At 39.5% G+C, this 20,023-nt stretch overlaps 1 protein-coding gene across 7 annotated transcripts; it reads right to left on the bottom strand.

The window, feature by feature from the left end:
* Nucleotides 1-1,114: 1,114 nt before the first annotated feature.
* Nucleotides 1,115-17,400, bottom strand: TCTN3 (tectonic family member 3). 7 transcript variants are annotated; one of them, XM_021542439.2, is made up of 13 exons: nt 17,244-17,400; nt 16,475-16,596; nt 12,877-13,007; nt 11,874-11,982; nt 11,681-11,799; nt 9,866-9,901; nt 9,451-9,525; nt 9,223-9,348; nt 7,919-8,014; nt 7,625-7,722; nt 6,870-7,035; nt 6,021-6,158; nt 1,115-2,717 (listed from the first exon to the last, which is right to left on the bottom strand). In XM_021542439.2, exons 1-13 carry the CDS (start codon nt 17,354-17,356, stop codon nt 2,496-2,498), a joined length of 1,551 nt encoding a protein of 516 aa, XP_021398114.1. In that variant the 5' UTR covers nt 17,357-17,400; the 3' UTR covers nt 1,115-2,495. The 7 variants fall into 7 exon arrangements, with proteins under 7 accessions (XP_021398114.1, XP_077640899.1, XP_021398115.1 ...); XM_077784773.1 differs by having other exon boundaries at nt 16,475-16,531; XM_021542440.2 differs by lacking the exons at nt 11,681-11,799; nt 11,874-11,982; nt 12,877-13,007 and adding an exon at nt 16,243-16,316.
* Between the last annotated feature and the right edge of the window lie 2,623 nt (nt 17,401-20,023).

Here is a 20,023-nt window from a genome sequence, read left to right as displayed (position 1 = left end):
CTGCTTTGAAATTTAAAATTACGTTTTACAAAGAAACGAGGATTATGTTTGGAAAGGACTTTAAAAATTACCTAATAAAGATTGTCTTCACTCGGACAGTGTAAAAACAAACCCACTGCCTCAAAAAAGGGAGATGTTGGAAAGATGGCTCCAGCTAGAATGCTGGCAGCAGAGAAATTAGTTTTGTTCTTAGCCCTTTGACATGGAGTGCAAACACTCCATTCCTGTACATGTGACGTATGAGTCTGCCTTGCGTGTGACAGTGTCATAACGTTGCCTGATACTGAATTCGAACACAGGCTATTTCAGATCAGGCAGGCGGGAAAAACACAACATGACAAAGTAGACGTGAAAATGCACTGCCATAGGAAACTGCAGATTCTAAGCCCACAAGCACTTCTGTTGTGTGACTAGAATTTGATTATACCTTAATTCAGGCTGGACCAGAATAAGGACAAGGCGCTTTCCAGCTCTTATGTCTTGCTATGACAAAATGTGAAAGGAGACAAATATGAGCTAAAAAATAGGACGCGTTGGAGGTTAGATAATTATGGCAGATAATTACAGTATATAAGGTGATGCATTCTTACAGCATTTCATGGATTTGCAACCCATCGAGTGAACATTATCTCTGTGGTTATACCTAAGTGAACTACCTCAATAGCCCAGAAAAAAAGGATGCCAGCTCCTTTTCATTCAAGCCCTATCCCAACACATTTAGCATTGACAAGTCACATTTGGGAAGTTTCTCCAGCTAACCCTTTGTAATTCAGTTACTGTCACCTCTAAATTAATTTCCTGGATTCCACAAATTAGGGACATGAGAGGACATGGGACACACTACAAATGTGTTGAGAAAAGCTTTTCAAAGGTATTATAGGCATATCTGAGAAGCCTCATCTATCTAAAAATCAGAGGTTGTTGCTATACTGTGTAATGGTACAGTCCTGTGTAATACTGGAATGCACACAGTTCTGAATGTTCACATCAGCTTGATTGGGCTGCCCCAGAATAGGAATCAACAGACCCTGTAGATACTTGCATGGAATTCATTCCCAGTTAATAAACCGTGCAAATCATGACAAAGATAAATATGTGACATTAACCCAGAAGCTTTTAGATAGGTTGTAGTTTGGTTTTATTTGTGTTATCTCCTTTGATATCCTGACTAATTACTAGTTTTTCAGTTTATTTTTTGCATTCTTTATTAAGTTTGTAATGAGGAGAAGCAACAGAGTTGCTATGTGCAGTACAGGTACAAAAGCAACAAATACATTTTATTAAAACAAGGCTCTGATATTTTTGGCCTTTATTGATTCCATTGGAGCACTTGCCATCAGATGGGGCAGATTTTTCCATAATCTGAAGAAGATAAATTATAAAATCTTTTGCTAAAAAAATATACTTTCATCCAACAGCTTCCTGGAACAATTGAGCAGATTTCCTTTGTGATGGTAGAGGGCAGCCTAGGTAATCAGACCACCTTTAACTTCAAAAACAATAAACTTATTTCTTGGTCACAGAGATTGAACCAGAGGTAAGGTGTTGCAGCAAGCTTCAGTCTCATAATACACCTACAAATTTTCCTAAAATATTCAATGTTTTAACTTCAGAACTATTCACAAGTATCTCTGATGTGCTATTAGAATTTCAGCAGTTATCATTTTCAGTTCAGTTCTCATCTGGAACAAGAGAATGCTTCTTATTAAGGAAAAACTCTATTCAGGCCCATTTCTTACAGAGGGAAAAAAAAGATCAGGAAGGAAGATGTTTTGACAAACCACTAAAATTAAACTGTATTTCAGAGTATGTGGCAATTACAATTACTTTGCCCTGTGCAACAGTTTTGCTAATGTAAAAAGTGGTTATGCCATGAAAATTTCAACTGAATATCTGTATTTGAAAAGACACAGAAAAGCAAGATTCAGAAAATGTCACAGAGGTGTGCCTGTTGTCATCTAACAAGGACAGGTTAGGGGTGACTGGCACACATCTACTCATAAAATAAGAATTCAGGCCACCTGGGAGAGCCCCTGTATTTTAAATGTTCAGTTAATACCATATAGAAAAAATCAAATGCTTTTCCAACAGGAAAGCTGCTCCAAAATCAGATGCTTCTCCAACTGAAAGCAGCTCCAAAATGCTTTGATTGAACTTTGCTTCTCTCTCCATACTCCTTGGTTTAGAGAGCATTTTTAGTTTCTGGGGACACGGAATAGTACTTTTAGCGTTTTCTTCCTTGTCCTTCATTAATGCAATGTCCCTGGATCTCTACATTTCTCAAGTGTGTCACTGCAGTAATATTCACAGAGAGTTCAAATACAGAGAACAGGGACTTGAGAGGACAAGCAGCCCATATGGCTTAATCCAAGAACAGAAGGCACACAGATATCACAGAAATGGTATAAAAACCTGATGACTAAAGTCCATCATCTGGATCATATCCTGAATATATCAATTCACTCACCACACTTTAAATACAAGCTCCATCTATTTCAAAAGAAGAAAATACTAAACATTATTAGAATCAACAATAAAAACCCAGCCAGATCACCTCTGTAAGTTCTTTCTACATTCAGGGCTACCTTGAATGGGAAAAAGATGTCAAATGGGAGCTTCCAGTGCATTTGGGGCTGGCCTCGTGGAGGTTCTGGCCAGTCAGTCATGTCAGTGAAGGTAACGACAGTTGTCACAGGTACCATGCTCGTGTTTAGAAACTGCAATAAGAAGGGAAGCAAAGAGTTTAGCAGTCTTAATACAAAAGATATACCCCTCCTCAATTTTCTCATGGGGACTCACTGTAGATGACTGGCAAGCGTGATGTCTTTGGGATGGTAAGAGTTAAGTGTCCTAAATTTTCAGAGGAGTAAGACCTTTTTCCCAAAATTGATATTTAGCAGGTAAATTGAGGGTGTAGTAAAGATCAGTAGCTACTGTGCATAGTATGCTAGAGATCTCCAAAATGGCAGCAGTGACTCAAGCTCTCCTACAGTAAGCCTTCTACTCAGAGGAAAGACATACCAGCTTAATAATAAGAACAGATGCAAGCTAGCTTTATTTTTCATAAAAGATCAGCTGGCTCTTGGACAAGTAGCTTGCTACCAGAAAGAACTGCCACAAGATGCAATCCTATCAATACATGTCAATAAACTAAAGCAGGGACCCAATACAATATAAATTCTTTGCTCACATTTTAGGATGTTGTTTCAGGAAGGAGACAGATCAGTGAAGATCACACAGGGGACTGAACCCCTAAGGCCTCAGTTCTTTTCTGTTTTAACAGAATGCTGCAAGAAAAAACTAATACACTAGCTCTTTGAATTACATGGAGTTTCATGACTACCTTGGGCTGATTTAAGATCACAGTGCTGCCAAAAGAGCAACCTCACTCCCTGCCCCACTTCCCAGCTCTGCATGCTAACATGGAGAGGGCATTTACCAGCAGCACGCCTTCTGTGCTTGCACTGGGTTTAAGCCAACCTGTGAAATTACCATCTCAATCAGTTTCCTGAGAAGAATTTTAAAGATTGCCTTTAGAGCAAAATTCTGTAGGAAGCATTCAAAATATTTGCAAGATACAGTCCACAACTCTTAATAAAAAAATATTGGGACTCCTATTAGGGAATTTTTGTGGCATCCCTCAAGACAAATTAAAAAATACTTCTGTGCTTAAATGAAAAAAAAAAACAAAATGAACAATGCATTGAGTACCGTCTTGGTTCTACATGGAGTGTGCAAAGAGGCATTGTGAGCAGATTCTTTGTGCACCTTTGCATCGGCAGCACCAGTCCTGACAGCATCAGCATGGGGAACTTCAGCCAGCTCTGGGTCCATCCCCCAGGCTTGCTCTGCTGCCCAAAGGTGGCCCCTGAGCAGCTCCCATTCCAGAATGGCTACAAGAACAATGCTGAGGTTATTTCTTCTCTCATCACCTGGAAACTATGCTCGCTTGTGAGGTGTCCCAACAATCCTGCTTCCAGCCAGTTTAACACCTTCTTGCCTTCCATGCCAGATCAGTCCTTGATCATAACTCACCCCTGCTGAGCAGTTAAAAGTAGAATTTCCCCAACACTTCTGATAGATATAAGTTCTCCTATCAATGAGTAAACACACTCAAAAATAGGCCAAGTTGCCCTAGTCAACAAGAAGCCTCAACATGATTGATTTAAGTGTCTGGCTCTTCAAAAACTGCCTTAAAATCAGAGAGATTAGTGCAGGGAAAAAAACTCCATACACAATCCCTCTTTAACAGCTAGGAGAAGGCAACCATTAGCAACTTCTAGCATGCTCTTATAGAGTTCTACATAATTTTAAAATGTCCTGTATTTTCATCAAGTCCAAATATAACTGTGATAAGATACTGTGGGTGGGTTTGGAAATCAGGATGTTTTCCCTGGGTTCTCTGTTTTCTGGTCAGTCACCCAGGCAACTTTCCAGTGACGCAGTGTTGTCTAAATAAAAAAAGGTTTCTCTAAAGAATATTAAAGGAACTAAAGGACAGTTCTCAGATAGAGAATCTGTAGGCTAAAGCTGGGAAGTGACATAATTTGAAAGTAATGTGCAGCCAAGTATGCTTACAAATAGTTGCACTTCATAACTGCTGGCTATAGAGCAAGTTGGTCCTTTCCTAAAATGTCTTTACTAACAATCCTAATTTGTGGATTTGTGATGTCACTGATGAAGTCTGTACTGATTCTAATGGCATGCGGGTTTTTTTGCTGCCAGAAACTTGCTTTCTTACAATTAGCTTTCCAATATACCTTAAGGCATAAAGTCCTTAGCATCAGTTGTTCAAGTAAATCAAATCTGAATCTCATTCTTCTTGATTAGCTAATCCTGAGGGATTTGCACCCTACACTTTTACTAGGAATGCAAGTCTTCTTCCTCAGACAGAAATTTTGTTAATGAAGCCATGTAACAGGTGATTTAAAAAATATTTTCATGGGGTGGGGGTATCACTTTGCCTCACAGTAATATGAGTTTTACATGGTTAACATCTTCCTATCCTACTCTCTTCATGTATTTTGCAAGAAGGGAGAACAAAAGGGTACCACAAGATGCATTCAAGTAAGTGTGTAAAATCTCATTTAATTTAGACTGAGTCTGAAGTTCAAAGAATGTTAACAGATCATATAGATACCTTTCTCAAAGTCATGAAGATAGCTGAGTGGGTGTCAGCTGCTTCCCCTAAAGCCCTTACAGAGAAGTATAAGCCTTAAAATATTTCTGCTGCTCAAAAGACTATGTGATATCAAAAAAAAAAAAAAAAAAAAAAAAAATCACAATGGAATCCACTGACACATGCTTGAAAAAGACTGCTCATTGTCCTCTGTGGTCATGTTAGCTGACACACTGCTGATATCACAAAATCATAGAATGGTCTGGGCTGGAAGGGACCTTTAAAGGTCACCTAGTTCAAGTCTTTATGATGAGCAAGGATGCCTTCAACTAGATCAGGTAGTTCAGAACCCTGTCCAACCTGGCCTTGAATACCGTCTTTCTGGCTTACAGCCTTCCTCCCCAATTCTCCAAATACACTGCCATGAGCATTAGTCACTTCCTCAGCTACCTGTTGGTGATTTCAGAAGCTCTAGAAATACAGAAATATATTCTTGCACAGATTATAAGCATTCTGTGGAGTCTATGAAATACTAATAAACTAAAATCCCATATCAAGGCTTTAAGAGACAACTAAATATTAAACATGGAGTTACTGGATGTTTTTAAGTACAACTTTATACCAACCATAATTGAACGTTTAAAGGCTGAGTCCATAAGTGGCAGAAAGTGGTTCAGGATTGGAAAGGAGCTATCTTTTCCAGTTATACAACTGAGTGAGGACAGTACTGAAAAGATCACAAAACAACGTTCCTCTATAAAAGGCTACCATTGCAGCCAGACAACTGCTAAAATTCAGTAAGTCTCAACTTACTTAGTTTCAAGACCATTTGATTTCTTAAATAACCTGTAAACCCCCTTTAATTATCTCAGAGTGTGAGGGAGGTAATTAAATTCCATACCTTGAGGGGTTGACACTGGTAAAAGTGCCGTGTACCCAGTACTTGAGCTTGTGGGTTGGATAGGAGGCCCACTTTAGTCCACAATATCTGTATCTCCAGGGTCACAGGAACCATACAACAGGAAGTGCAATTCACAGCCTGAAAATTAAATATACACTTATGAATTTAATATAGTATTTTAAAAGTGATAAAGGACCATTATGGCCAAAGTCTAATATTTTGGATAATACAGGCCACAGAACCTGAATCAATTACTTCAATACTATCTTTGTAACTTCTGATCATGTCAACCACCCACTTTGGAGCTACATCCATCTCATTGTCACCTCAGCTCCAATTAGAATTTGTCTCAACTTTACCTCTTGGATTTCACATCCCACTTAGCCATCCTCCCACAGATAAAAAATTATTACAATACAACTGGCTCACGAACTTTAACTTTATTAGGTAATATAAGAGGATATAAATATCCCTACAAAAATATTCCCTATTCTGGAAAAGCAGAAAGGATTATAATAATAATTAATAGGAAGTAGCCAGCTACTATCAATTCCAAAATGCTGTCAGAAAACTATATAACACTGAATTCAGTATTTGACTCTTTTTGCCCATTTAAATAGCAGAACAGGATTCAAGAGATAAGAAATCTGTCAGGGTTTGTTGGGTTTGAGATTTTTTTTGTAAAGTACTCTAATAATATGAACCATAATGACTGCTTTCACATATTAAGACCCCTGAGAGTCACAGGATGTTTATACAAAAGAAGTCCAGATACCCCCACCTCCCTGAGGCAATACAAAGATATGAAAGGAAAAATATTTACGGATGGTCTTTTTGCATTCATATTACCTGCACACTGCAGTTCTGAATCAGAATGGTCATCCACTCTTCTGCCTGGGCTGTATGAGCACTGCCAGTTATAGCAAAGTCTTCTGTTCTGTTCATCCCCTGAAAAGCCTTGTGTAACTTCTGCTGTATGTAACTACAGTTAATGTCTTCCAGTACTGGGGATAGGCTGAAAATGAGAAAAGAACACTTTAAAGAAAGTGATTTCCAGGACAAAAAAAAAAAAAAAAAAAAAAAAAAAGCCCAAACCACTGTCGACATTCTTTCTTTGCAATAAGTGCTTCTTCTACTCTTATAATGAGTCAACAAGTATTGGTATTCAACAGATGCAGTTTCAATCCTCTCAGCAAGAAAGGACAAAAATATGGCAGGGATAATGATATGGAAAACTGACGGCTCTTCCGTCATCTTATCTCATCAGCGGTCCTACACTTGCCCTGGCAAAAGAACAATCTAAATAATCAAAACAACCACTTTTTAAGATTTACTCTTCAACTCTACTCTTGCCCAAGACACACTGCCAGGCTGGAACCTCAAAATATCCCAGAAGGCCTTCACAATGTTCAGATTATTTTAGCAGTCCACCATCTTTCCTATATTCAAGTTCTCTTAGGAGTACGTGAAACATCTGTAGAGACACATTGGTGACCTCAGGGAAGGACCTAGACTCCACAGCAGTACGTGAGAGACTACAGAAAAACATGCTGAGTCCACAACTTCCAACTGTTAGAAAGGATGACTGCACAGTGTGTTGTTACCTGATTTTGCAGCCTGTTCTCATATTCCTTCCAAATTGTACTGTGTGTCTGCGGAATTGTGAACAACTTCCATCATTTTCACTCCTTAATATGCTCATCTGACAGACTGCACATCAAGAAGCCAAACAAAAGTATAAACAGACAACAAACAACACTCATCTTGTATTTAACAATCCACTTACCCCACATTCCTCCTTATCTCTATTAGAGCACAAAAAAAGTTCAGACAGTGCAGTAACAGAAATAAAAAAAAACCCCACTGATAAACAAAAACTCATAGCAGAAAAAGGATACATGTTGCACAGCACCACTGTTTGCAATCAACAGTGGTGCTCCAGGGATATAACCAGGGTTTCCACTTCTAGGCAACATACGAGAAAGAGTCCTAGTCTACAAAGAAACAAAGGGAAGAAATAGAAAAAAAATATTAGCACCAATGGCATCCATTAATCTCCAAAAATCAAATTTGCATTCTCAAAAATGTAAATGTAAGCTGTTTTTTGAATGACAGATTATTATATACTACTTAAACTATTTGTTTCTAAGGACTCTTTCTTACCTGGGCAATTTCATTTGCAGTCCAGGAGGTAAAAAAACTTAATGTCAGTATCCTGAAATGTGGATAGTACTAGAAAAGCTCTCAATACAATGAATTGCTATTACTCAACATTTGTCTCTAAGAAAGTGAACAGATCAGTCAGGGCAATTTTACAGAAGAACTGCAGAACAAACCCTGCCTTGACCCTGACTCTTAGTGGACCATTCTACTTCTAAACAGATCTATGGCACTCTGGGCATAACTTTAATGAAGTTGCACTGCACACTTACCAACCCCTGAGGTCATCACTTACCCAATTTTACATTGAATCCATGGGACATGATTTATGTCAACTTAACACACATTAGTATTTCCCAGATTTCTACCCCTTTCAAAGTAACTTTCTTTCCTGCTGCACAGGCAAAGTTAAGTACGTGGAATAAATTTAGTAACTTTGTTCACAAACACTAAACATATCAGATACAGCCCTAGCTTCAACCCTTTCCTCCACAAGGCTGCTGACTTATCCTCTTCCCTTCTACCTCAACAAACAAAATAAAATCAAAAAACAACAACCCCCCCCAAAAAAACCAAACCCAAATTCCCCAGCAAAACTCCCCCAAAAATTCAAAACAAACAAAAAATACACCAAAATAAAACAGCGCCAAAAAGCCCAAAGCCAAACCAACCAAAAAAACCAAAATCCCACCCTCAAAAAAACCATCAAAAACCCTCAAAAAAAAAAAAAGCCCCACAAAAAAACACAACAAAAACCAAACCACCAAACCAAGAGCAAAAGTAGTAATATAAAAATAATCAGCTCCTTAAAATTTGTGCAATGAAAGACCGTATACTTGTACTGAGCCTGGATTTTTCTACTAGCATGGTTTACTTGAGACCAGAAATGCCTCCACTCCGCAACTATCTGCACCCCAGGGCTTTTACTACTATACCACAAGGAAACTGCTCAAACCTCTTCAGGTGTCTTCTGTACAAAAATGAATCACAAGCTACAGACTACAAACGTGGTAGAACTCCAGGGAGGAAGGGGGATACTAACCCAGAAGTGCATGGTGAAGCGCTGCTGCAGAGAGGACCTGGAGTTCACAGAGATGTTGCTGACTTTGAACTGGACAGAAGCACTCTGAATCCCACTTGTGCCACTATATTCTATCTCATAGATCACCTGTAAGTCCAATTTAGAGAATAATAGGAGACAGATTAAGGTAATAGGCAATAGCTTTAAGCTTGCAGTAAGCTGCTCGAAAAGGAAAGAAGACTCACATACCTCAGAAACAACATTGATGCATGCATTGTCTTTCATGTGGGGAGCTCCAGGTGGTGAGACTGCAGTGACATTTACCTGGAGAAATGTATGAATATTAACAATTAGTAATTGCTTAAAAGGAGAGTGTACTTTTTACTCTTTTTCACTGCTTTTCCACCCAAGTCAGATATACCTCCTTGCTGTGATCTGGGGGGCACATCACATTGCTCCAGATCCCCAATCTTTTTCCAGGAAAATAAGCTACCTCCCTGACTTTAGTCCTATCTATGCCCATTCATTCAAAAATACACCCTCACTTATGTCCTTTTTTTCTATAGTGTCCTACTTTTGTAACAAAAAATCTTGTCTCAGACACAGCACATTCCCATTTTCCCTTCAGAACCAGAAATTCTTTTCATTGGCAACAAAGACTGACCTTCATGTATGGCATAACGGTGTCATTAACTGGGACCTGGGGAAATAAGCAAACCATTTTACAATACCAATAAAAAGTGAAGTAAATTGCTGTGTTTGTGACTAAACCCATAAAATCATTACAAAAGAACCTGAATATTATATTGACAAAATTACTTTGTTTATTCCAAATGTGAAAACATCATCCTTTTGCAATCTATAAATCACAAAGTTCACAGAAGGCATTTTAAAATACCAAAAGGCAAATTTAAGCTTGGCCCAGTTAATGTCCTGCAGAATGCAGGCACTTTTAAGTGTCACATTTCTGATCCATTCCTGAAACTTCATGTTCTGCAATTGAGTAAGTACTTCAGCATCTGGTTAAGGAAAACAGTATTTTGGCAACAGTGACAAAGAAAGCCCTGAAAACATGAATTAAATCTGATCACTAGGCTATTCTCTACTAGTTAAGTAGATGTAGATTTCCAGTATAAGGGTAAACTAAATCATCAGCCTTAATAAGTATTTCTAGTTACAGTGCTTTTGTCTCTTGGAAAACCAGAAAAATTCTGCAAGCTGAGACGAGACATTTTCATATAGCCATTCAGTAAAACCAGTGGGATGAACACAGAACAGTAAACTGGTTACTTTGAATTTATTGTCAGGATAAATACTAGAGAAATTGATATGGATATAAATAGAGCTAATATTAATACGGGGCCATCAGTGTAATTTTAGAGATAGCAATTTATGTAGAAAAACCACCCTACTTCTTTACTGAGAACATGTGCTGCTTTGTGGGAACTCAAAATGTCTCTCAGACATTTTTAGAGGTTCCAGGCCTTGGTCAGAGGCATTCTAGACCCTGGCAGACAGCTGAAAAACAGGTGTGATTTTGAGTTTGAGCTATGGAATGAATGACCAACTTTGGAGGTGGAACAAGCAGTCACAAAAGGTTAGATAGTATAGTAAAAGTAGTTACAAAGTAGAGGGGAAATTTTTTTAGTATTGTACAGGGGGGTTTTCACTTTGTACATGGGGGTCAGAAGTTCTAAGATGGAGGAAAGTGGGCTGATCCTGTTCTTCCTCCTTCTTTTTCCTTACCTCCATGTTCTTGGTGATGTTGGCACTCACAGATTGGTTTAGAGTAGAAAAACACTTGGCAACGTAGGTAGTATGTATTGGGGCATAATTGTAAACATGTTACACGTAATATATCATATAAAAGATAGCAGCAGCCCTGGGTGGGGGGAGAGACAAAGAAGACAACAGATAGAAAGGATGTCAGTGTGTGTGTGTGCCTCTACCCAGGCTGCTGATCAAATGCCCGCAGTCCAAGAACATAATCTGTTAGATAACTAGCAATAAACTGCCTTGAGACCGAACAGCTAAAGCCTGCGGAGTTTTTCTTTGGAAACACGGGTTGGAGGAGGAATTTCACCACCATATGAGACCCCAGAGCAAGGCTGGGGTTCTCACACTGCTTGGTTGATCAAGCTGATGGAACAGATAGGAATACTTTGATAAACAATCTGTTTAAAGTGCAAGAGAATTTTAGATAGGCCATTAGAACTATGAAGTATCAATGAAATACCTGGTAAATACATTAAGAATTTGCCAATAACAGAAATTTATTGGAAAGTAGTTTGAATTGAAGGATTAACACCAGTCATGACAATTTTAACAGGTTTCCCAGCAAGAAGGCCTCAGCAATTGGGAGATCAGGAATGACATACCAGATGACCTTTAGTTTTACAGTTATCTAAAGTCACAGTGCAAGGCGACACGGAGTCAAACAAATAAGATTTTGAACAAAAGCAAGAAATCTGAAATGAACCTTTAGTACAGTGAAGTCACGGTAGTAGGAAGCAGCATCTAGGGCAGGGTCAGTCATGCAGCTCTTGCTTAAGTTGGCAAAAATCCGAGTACAACTTGTGCTTTTACTGTCCAGGAAGCCTGGGTGAGTTAAGACATGATAACAGATAAAACAGAAGCAAAACACCCTAAGATATTCTTCCCTCTTTACTAACCAGCAGGATTTCCATCAACACAAAGTCCACTGGCTCCCATTTTTACTGGCTGTCTAAGCATGCTCAAAACAGATGACGAATCAAAGTAGATGAGGACTGGATCACCAGCCTGAAAAGAGAATTTGGAGAAATCACAAAGTTACAGTGGAATACTAATGCCAAGGGCAAGAGACACACCTATACTTTTTTGTGTACACCCAGTTTTGTCTAAAATGTTGTCCAATCTCTTAAATACAAGGCAACTGACCAGAAATACTTTATACACTAAGGAATGGAAAGTACTGAGAGATAAACTGTGCTCTGGTAACCAGGAGGGCCATCTGTGTCCTGGGATGCATTGGGTTCAACATCACCAGCTGCTGCTAAGTCTGCTCTGCATGCTGGTACGGCTTCATCTTGAGCCCTGAGGGCGCTTTTCGATGCCACAACATAAGCCATAAAGCTGATGGAGAGCATCCAAAAGAGGGCTACAAAGATGGTGAAGGGTCTCCAGGGGAAGACATACAAGGAATAGCTAAAATCATTTGGCTTGTTGAGCCTGGAGGAGACTGAGGGGAAATCTAATTGCACTCTGCAGCTTCCTCCCAAGGGGCAGACACTGACCACTGCTCTCTGTGACAGGGACAGGACTCAAAGAAACTGCTGGAAGTGTGTCAGGGGAGGCTCAGGCTGGATATCAAGAAAAGATTCTTTCCCAGAGGGTGGTTGGGCCCTGAATAGGCTCCTCAGGAAATGGTCACAGTCCCAAGGCTGACAGAGCCAAGAAGCATTTGGACAGCTCTCAGGCACAGGGTGGGATTGCTGGGGCGTCCTGTGCAGGGCCAGTAGCTGGACTTGATGATCCTTGTGAGTCCCATCCAACTCAGGATATGCTATAATCCTATGATAATATGGCTTCTAGGTACAAAATAAGAATTTTTCAATCTGTTCTCATTAGATGTCATAACAGAGAGGTCTAGTAAAAGCATATGTGCAAATTGATTGCTATTTTCTTTCAACTCACACGATAAAAAGCAGAGAACGATGGCTGAACTTGTGATGGTGCTAAGAAAGAGTGCCTGCCATACTTCTCTAAGAACTCTGCAAAGTCAGATTCTTTGATATCCTGTGGCTGTTGAAAATAGTTCAGCTTTGCTAGAGTTTGAAAAGACAAAAAAAAGAGAAATCCAGCAATATTAAGTTACTAGAAAAGATAAGAGTAAATACTGTGCCAATATTTTTAAAAGAAATAACTTTAGTAATTGTAAGCTAGTTGGTACCTTATATTAATTAATCCTTAACACTTATAATAGGCTAATATGATCTACAAAACATATCATAAGTACAGTTCATGGGAAACAAATATTAATATACAAAGTAACTTTCCAAAAAGTATGAGACTCCTTAACAGCTAACTTAATATGAGCTGTAATTTCTGTGAGATGCCCATATTAGACACACATGAAATTTGAACTACAAATTTAAGTACCCATTTGTGAGTTCACCAAAAGCAACATTAAATGGATTCAAAATAATCAAGTAAAACTGGTAACTGGTAAAACTCAAGATACGTATGCATAGACAAGAGGCCTCCTAAAAAAACCCAGACCTTCTATTGGTATCCTACAGTGATGCCTTCCTGACCCAGCGGTATTCAATGGTATGGTTATGATGCTATAATGTATTCATTTATTGCTGCTAGAGCACTGCTGTAAAATGGCAAATTATTAAAGGCATGCTATATGGACTCATTCTAATATAAATAACTTTTCAATGTATTAAAATAAAGCATCTTAGAAGATTCAAAGATTACCTATTCTACTGACAACAGGAACAAGCATTCTCAATTGTAGTAGTACCAAAAAGAATTTATGTAATCCAGTAGATTTTGGGGGAAAAAAAGAACCTTAAACTCTCAATGCAATTCTGCTGTTCAAGGGCAGAGTGGATGCTCAAAGGTTACAGCACAGCTATCAGAAACAAAATATTTTCAATATCCAAATACACTATTAATTAAGCAGTCAAATCTTTCAAGGAGATAAAAGTCAAAGAAATATGGAGCTCCTACAAGGTTCACAAAAATAGGTGTGCACAGCAGCTTGCTTAATAATCACTTGAGGGTATCATCACTAGACTGAAAAAGAAAACATTTGCAGTTGTGCTACTCACAGCCATTTAATTGATTTGGGATCCAGCTCATCATATATTCTTCCATTATCAAAGCAGAATACTTGCTACTACAGGTTAACAACATGACATAATGCAAAATATACCTGAAAACTGGAAGGAAATACCTTCTGCAAGAAAACTTAAGATATTCAAACTGCTTACATTTAGATATTAAAAGCTATTTAATCTTGTAGGAGAAGGCAAAACAAAATTTAAATCTGCTAGCAATGGTTTCAATGAGGTGAAAACCTGTGCATCACTTTCACCGGCCACAATAATTCATCAGGGCTTGGTTATATTTCTGGCAATGGTAGCTCATCACACCATCCTGGAAAAGCTGCTGCCACAATCAGTTGAATAATATATATATGTTCCTTTATTTCCATGGGAAAGGCGACTAGGGGGAAGGCTGTTTCTACCAGAAAACATGATCCTTCAGGTGATCCCAAATAAGGTCTTCCCCACATGTTCTTCCAACAACAAGCACAGAAAAGCCCATGTGAACAGTGAATTCTGTACCCATGCAGTCAAAAGTTTAGGCCTCTTCAGTGAGCCTAATAATGTCATAGAACAGGGCCCAAATATCAAATTACTAAAAAAATCTGGTGCCATCAATCTGGACACAGATGTTTTTTGCTGTGCATAACATTAAAAATTCAGAATCCTTTTAATCTTACTTTCAGGATATTATACATGGTGTGGGAAACAGGTAAAGTTTAGATTCCAAGTTAGAGACTGAAAAGCCCAGGAGCCTGACATCACTTTAAGCTGTAGTTAAACCCTTATCTAAATTCATCTTTAATGTGAGACCAACTGAAAATTGGAATGGGTAAAGTTCTAGCACTACTACCTATCATACTATATATTATGAAGCTCTTATAATTTCTTTGTTCTTCCCTGTATGCAAAACACTCAGACAAAATCTGTAAAGAGCTGAAAGCAGGACAAGATAATAAAAAATTAACCTTGTTTTGACTAGCTGTTGTACCTGTTCATCTCCTGAGCCAACCTAAAATTTTCAAATATTTAGGTCAGAAGCAGATGGAACTGTGGGTCACATCTCCCAGACAAATAATTCAAAAGAGAAAATGGTAAGTGCTCAAATGTGAGACCACAGCAATTACACTGAATGCCAGGAACTGGACTCTGAATCACTCAAATAAAGTACAATGTGGAAAGCAAAAAGAGAAAAGAATGTTAATGGCATATCCTACAGGATAGATGATTACCAGTGAAGAAAATCACTGGTAAGAGTGATCACAGCTGAGAAGATGAAAATAAGCATTTATAATAAAGAATCCAAGACACAATAAGAAAACACTTTCTGAAAATTATAGTAGTGGGATACTTTAAACATCAACCCTCATCTGCTGCTCTATGTGTAACCAACTATGTAAGGTATCTGAGATACATAAGCAATTGATAAAAGACTTATTTGTGCCCAGCCAGAAACCCTACCCTTAATAATAGTGCAATAATCTTTTTCTTTGCCCTTCTTGAAAATCAGGGCAATATTCACTGCTTCCAGTCAGCCGGAGCCTCTCCAGATCCCAAGACTGCCCAAAAATCACCATGAAAGATTTTGCCATTATATCATCTGGCACTTTGAGGACTCTTTGATGAACCCCATCAGGCCCCATACATTTTTAGGGATCCAGCTGGAGCAGCAGATCCTGTACAATTTCAGGGTCACCTGGGAGCTAATCATTCTTTCAGTCATGGTCCTCCAGCTCAGGGCACTGACACTCCCTTGGTCAATAATCCATGCTGAAGACAGAGGCAAAGAATGCATAAGACACCTCTGCTCGTCTCTGTGAGGTGGCCATCCTCATCCCGTAATGGGCCAATGTTATTTCTACACTGCCTTTTGCCATTCATAGATTCGGAAAAACTCTTTTGACTGTCTCTCATAGTTCTAACCAGCTTCTACTTCAGCTGAGCTTTGGCCATGTGAATTTCTTCCCTACAGTGGCAAGCAGCATCTCTGTATTCTTCCCATGTCACCTGACCTTGTTTCCACTGGGCATGCACCATCATTTTCATCTCATTTCCAAAAGAAGTTCCCTGTTCAGCCAAGCTGGCCTTTTGCCTCGCATGCTTGACTTCTGACATTTTGGGAACTGCCTGCTCCTCTGCCCCTCACAAGTGATGTTTAAAAAGTGACCAGCACTGACTGGCTCCAGTACCTGCAAAAAACACTTTCCCACGGGATCTTACTTACTAATTCCTTGTGCAGACTGAAGTCTGCTCTCCCCAGATCCAGAGCTAAGGTTTTGCTGGCACCTTTCCTCCTGTCTAAAGAGGAGAAAAATCAGACCCTGATTCCCTATGGTCTCTCTAAAATGCTAACAGTCAAAATAATTAGCACAATTACAACGTGTAGTTCAAAAAAAAATATTCCCTAAGCAGAGGCAATCTATGAAAAAAAATATGTGAAAAGAAAGATTGCTTACAGTCATCCAACTGCACGCAGAACAGTGGATCTCGTCCCCCAGGATCAGAAATTATGTCTGTAGAATAAGCGGTATTACTTCTGAAAATTAGTGACTTTTCCACACACACTTGACTCACAGACCTGTAAAGACAAGTCCCCCGCCCAGTGAACTATAAAACGTACCATACTTGCATAATTTCATATTTTACATTACATAATGCCAACAATGCAACACAGTTTTATTTGATGAAAATATGCTTTTCATCAGCTTAGATAAGCTGTTGTACCATCTGCATTTATAATCAATTACAGAAAGCGTCTCTTGTCATTGTAATAACTTTGTGGCCACTCAGTGTAATTAAAAATCACTCTGACATTTTCTGGAAAAAAAAGCGACTAAAAACAAAATCAGTGCGCATGTACTACGGCTCCTCTCGGTCCTCATCACAATGCCAATCTGTAAAGACAGCTTTTACTCTCTAAAAACTGAAACCATCTTCCTCACTGACAGCATCTCGCGGTCTGTACTTGTTTGACCACCTCCTCATAGCACTCCAAAGCTCCTTTTACTTAAACCCAGACTTCCCATCCCAACGCCAGCTGCCTCATCACGGAGTAACCAAGCCTCGCTTCATCTCGGCCACTGCGCTGTGGGCCTCGGGAAGCCCTTCCCAGTCCGCGGCCCAGTGCTAAGGCCCAGGGGCGCGGCAACACCGCGGGGACGCACAGGCGGCCAAGGCACGGTTCCCGCCGGGAGCGCGGCCCGGGCCCGACCGTCCCCTACCCACCTGCTGCCGCCGGAGCGCTGGGACGCGCCCGCGGGGCTGAGAGCGGGCAGCGACACCAGCAGGAGGGACAGGGGGGACGGGAACAGCAGCGGCACCGCGCGAGACCCGCGCATGGCCACCCACCACCGCGGCACACCCCGCAGAGCCACAGCGCTTGCGCGGCCGAAAGGGGCGGGGTCGGGGTGGGCCGGGCCGGGCCGGGGCGGGGTCGGGGTGGGCGGGGGTGGGCGGGGTGGGCGGGGGTGGGCGGGGTGGGCGGGGCCAGGGTGGGCCGGGCCGGGCCGGGGTGGGGGGGGCGGGGCCGGAGTGGGCGGGGTGGGCGGGGGTGGGCGGGGCGGGCGGGGCGGGGCCGGGGTGGGCGGGACGGGCGCGCCCCTGAACTAGCCTGTTTAAGAGTTCAAGCAACTGTAGCTACTCTATGTTGACAGCTGCTAGAAATCAACTACCATCAATTAATTCATATTATGTTATAATGATTGCGTTAAGAGCAGTTGTGTCTAACGTTCAACATGAGATACCCTGGTCTGTGATAATTTCTATAATTTATATTAAAATCTATAAGTTGAGTGGGTCACTAAGCAATCACTGCTTTACATTATGTTAGAGTGTATAATTGGTTTGCAGAGCTGTCTAGGTAAAAACACAGTGTTTCACTAATTCTAGACTTTGTATCACAAGGATTTCTACACAGTGGACCAGATGGGAGAAGATTCTTAATTTTGGCATCAAGAAAAAATTTCCCAAATGCCAGAGCTTAGTTAAAATTCCACACAGATAAGTCCCGGGAAAGTTTGGCTTTTACAGTTGTATAATTTAAATAGAAATATTTTTTGAGGTACTTTTTGTGAGGTTCTTTTTCATGCAATATCTACCTAACATCCGAATCTGACCGGCACAATATAGTAGAGTTTAAAAAGTCAGTATGTGTTCAAGGAGTCAAATGATCCAAATTCATCAAAGGAAGCATGCCAAAGGTCATAAAAATGCAGATATTGTAACAGGCCCTGCTCAGGTGTGCTGGTTTTGAGCTGTTGGAAGCTTCGGGGACTCCTTACTCTGGAAATATTGCAATACCCTGTTTGAAACTCTTCCTTAGCCTTCTGCTGCTCATCTCTGTCAAAGGAAAGCTCACTGGCTAGGCCTTTGTTCTGATCTAGTTTCATTCCTATGTTCAGTGTGTACTAGATTTTCATCAGAAGCCAAGATGGAGAAGAGATATCTTAAACCATTAGATTTTGGCGAGTAAGGACAGCACAGACAACGGAGGCATTGTGTCATTGGATATTTACTTATCATTTGCTGTCTTTAATTCTATATAAAATACACCCACTCCTCAGTAGATTAACTGCTTCAGTAATTTGGTTATAAGTGCTTTCTAGGAACAAGTGATTAAACTTAAAACCAGATTGATTTAAACTTTTATTAATATAATTTATAATGTAAAGTAATTTATTAATACAAGTTATGTGATCATAATCAATTTCTGAACAAAGAGAGTAAGATGCATGGTGTCTATAGATAATACGTTCAGTTTGTCTAAATCTCTTTGCAACCTTTTGTTTCTCCCCTTCATTGTCTTGTATGTACATTTTTTGGCTCTATATTAGTATGCAGCTTGGAAATAAACAGATTCTGAATGTCTAGTCTCCTCAGGGTTACACATGAATTCCATGGTATGTAATGAGAAGGGTCAGCAACCACAGTACAGATAATGAAGTTGGCCTTAAGCTGCCTTAGGACAGAACAGAAAGGAGCAAGAAGTGAGAAAATGTTACAGAAAACCATTTTTGTATTATCTTACATATTAAAAAAGTACACTGCATCAAAGCCCTCTAAGAAGGACAAACATATTATACATAAAATGAGATGTTTGAACCTGCAAACCAGAGTGCAAAAGAATCAGGAAGTAATTACTCTAAAAAAGCAGATGGAGCAAAACAATGGTTCCTTTGACATCTATATAATTCTCATTAGAGAGTATTTGGTCTGTACTATTTCCTTTCTCTCTAGACTCACCTTGCCTGAAGGAGGACTGGAATCAGGCGTTGTCTAGTATCTCATCTTTTCAAGGAAAATAAAATAAATCCTACAGAATGTAAGCGGACTGTAATCTCCATGGTTCACTTTCTTTTGACCATTTACAGGAGATGCTCTGTTTTTAAAGTTTTTACTATATAGGTTAACCTTACTACTTTAATCTCTCATTTGTACAGACAGGTGACTCTAGTGACAGTAAAGGACACAGACCCTTTAAAATAAGCTACCAGCAATTTGCCCCTGGTTTCTGTTTTATAAAGTATTAGGAGATCAGAACTGCTGTTGCATAACAACAAAATTTGCTACAAAGGAGGGAGGACAAATACCTATTTCTTAAGTTTTCAGACTTGAATACCAGTCATTCTATCTTGGGTTATGATTTTAGAAAAGTTAGAAAGCTTAGTGAGGTGATATATAACCATCACCCAAATATACAATTATTATTTTTTTCTTTATCCAGTTCCTTGATTTAATTCCTTTCAGTTAATTTAAAAATTAATTCAAATGATTGATTTTAACTTGGTCTTGTTTGTTTCCTTCCTATGTTTTCCTTGTCATTTCACCATGACATAATTAGTATCTTTTGATAGTCACAAACCATGTGACCACTTTTCATTATACAGCAGCCAGTAATTTTCCATTGAAATTGGAGATAATACAGCCAGACTCTTAGCACAGTGTCAGAGACAGTAATATTATAATTTATGACTTTAAAATGTTCATTAAATACTTTTGCCTATTCT

The sequence above is a fragment of the Lonchura striata genome, chromosome 7, assembly GCF_046129695.1.
Source record: "Lonchura striata isolate bLonStr1 chromosome 7, bLonStr1.mat, whole genome shotgun sequence".
Taxonomy (NCBI): Eukaryota; Metazoa; Chordata; class Aves; order Passeriformes; family Estrildidae; genus Lonchura; species Lonchura striata.
Note: the sequence above shows the minus strand (reverse complement) of the source record. Positions and strands in the feature narration are given on the sequence as shown.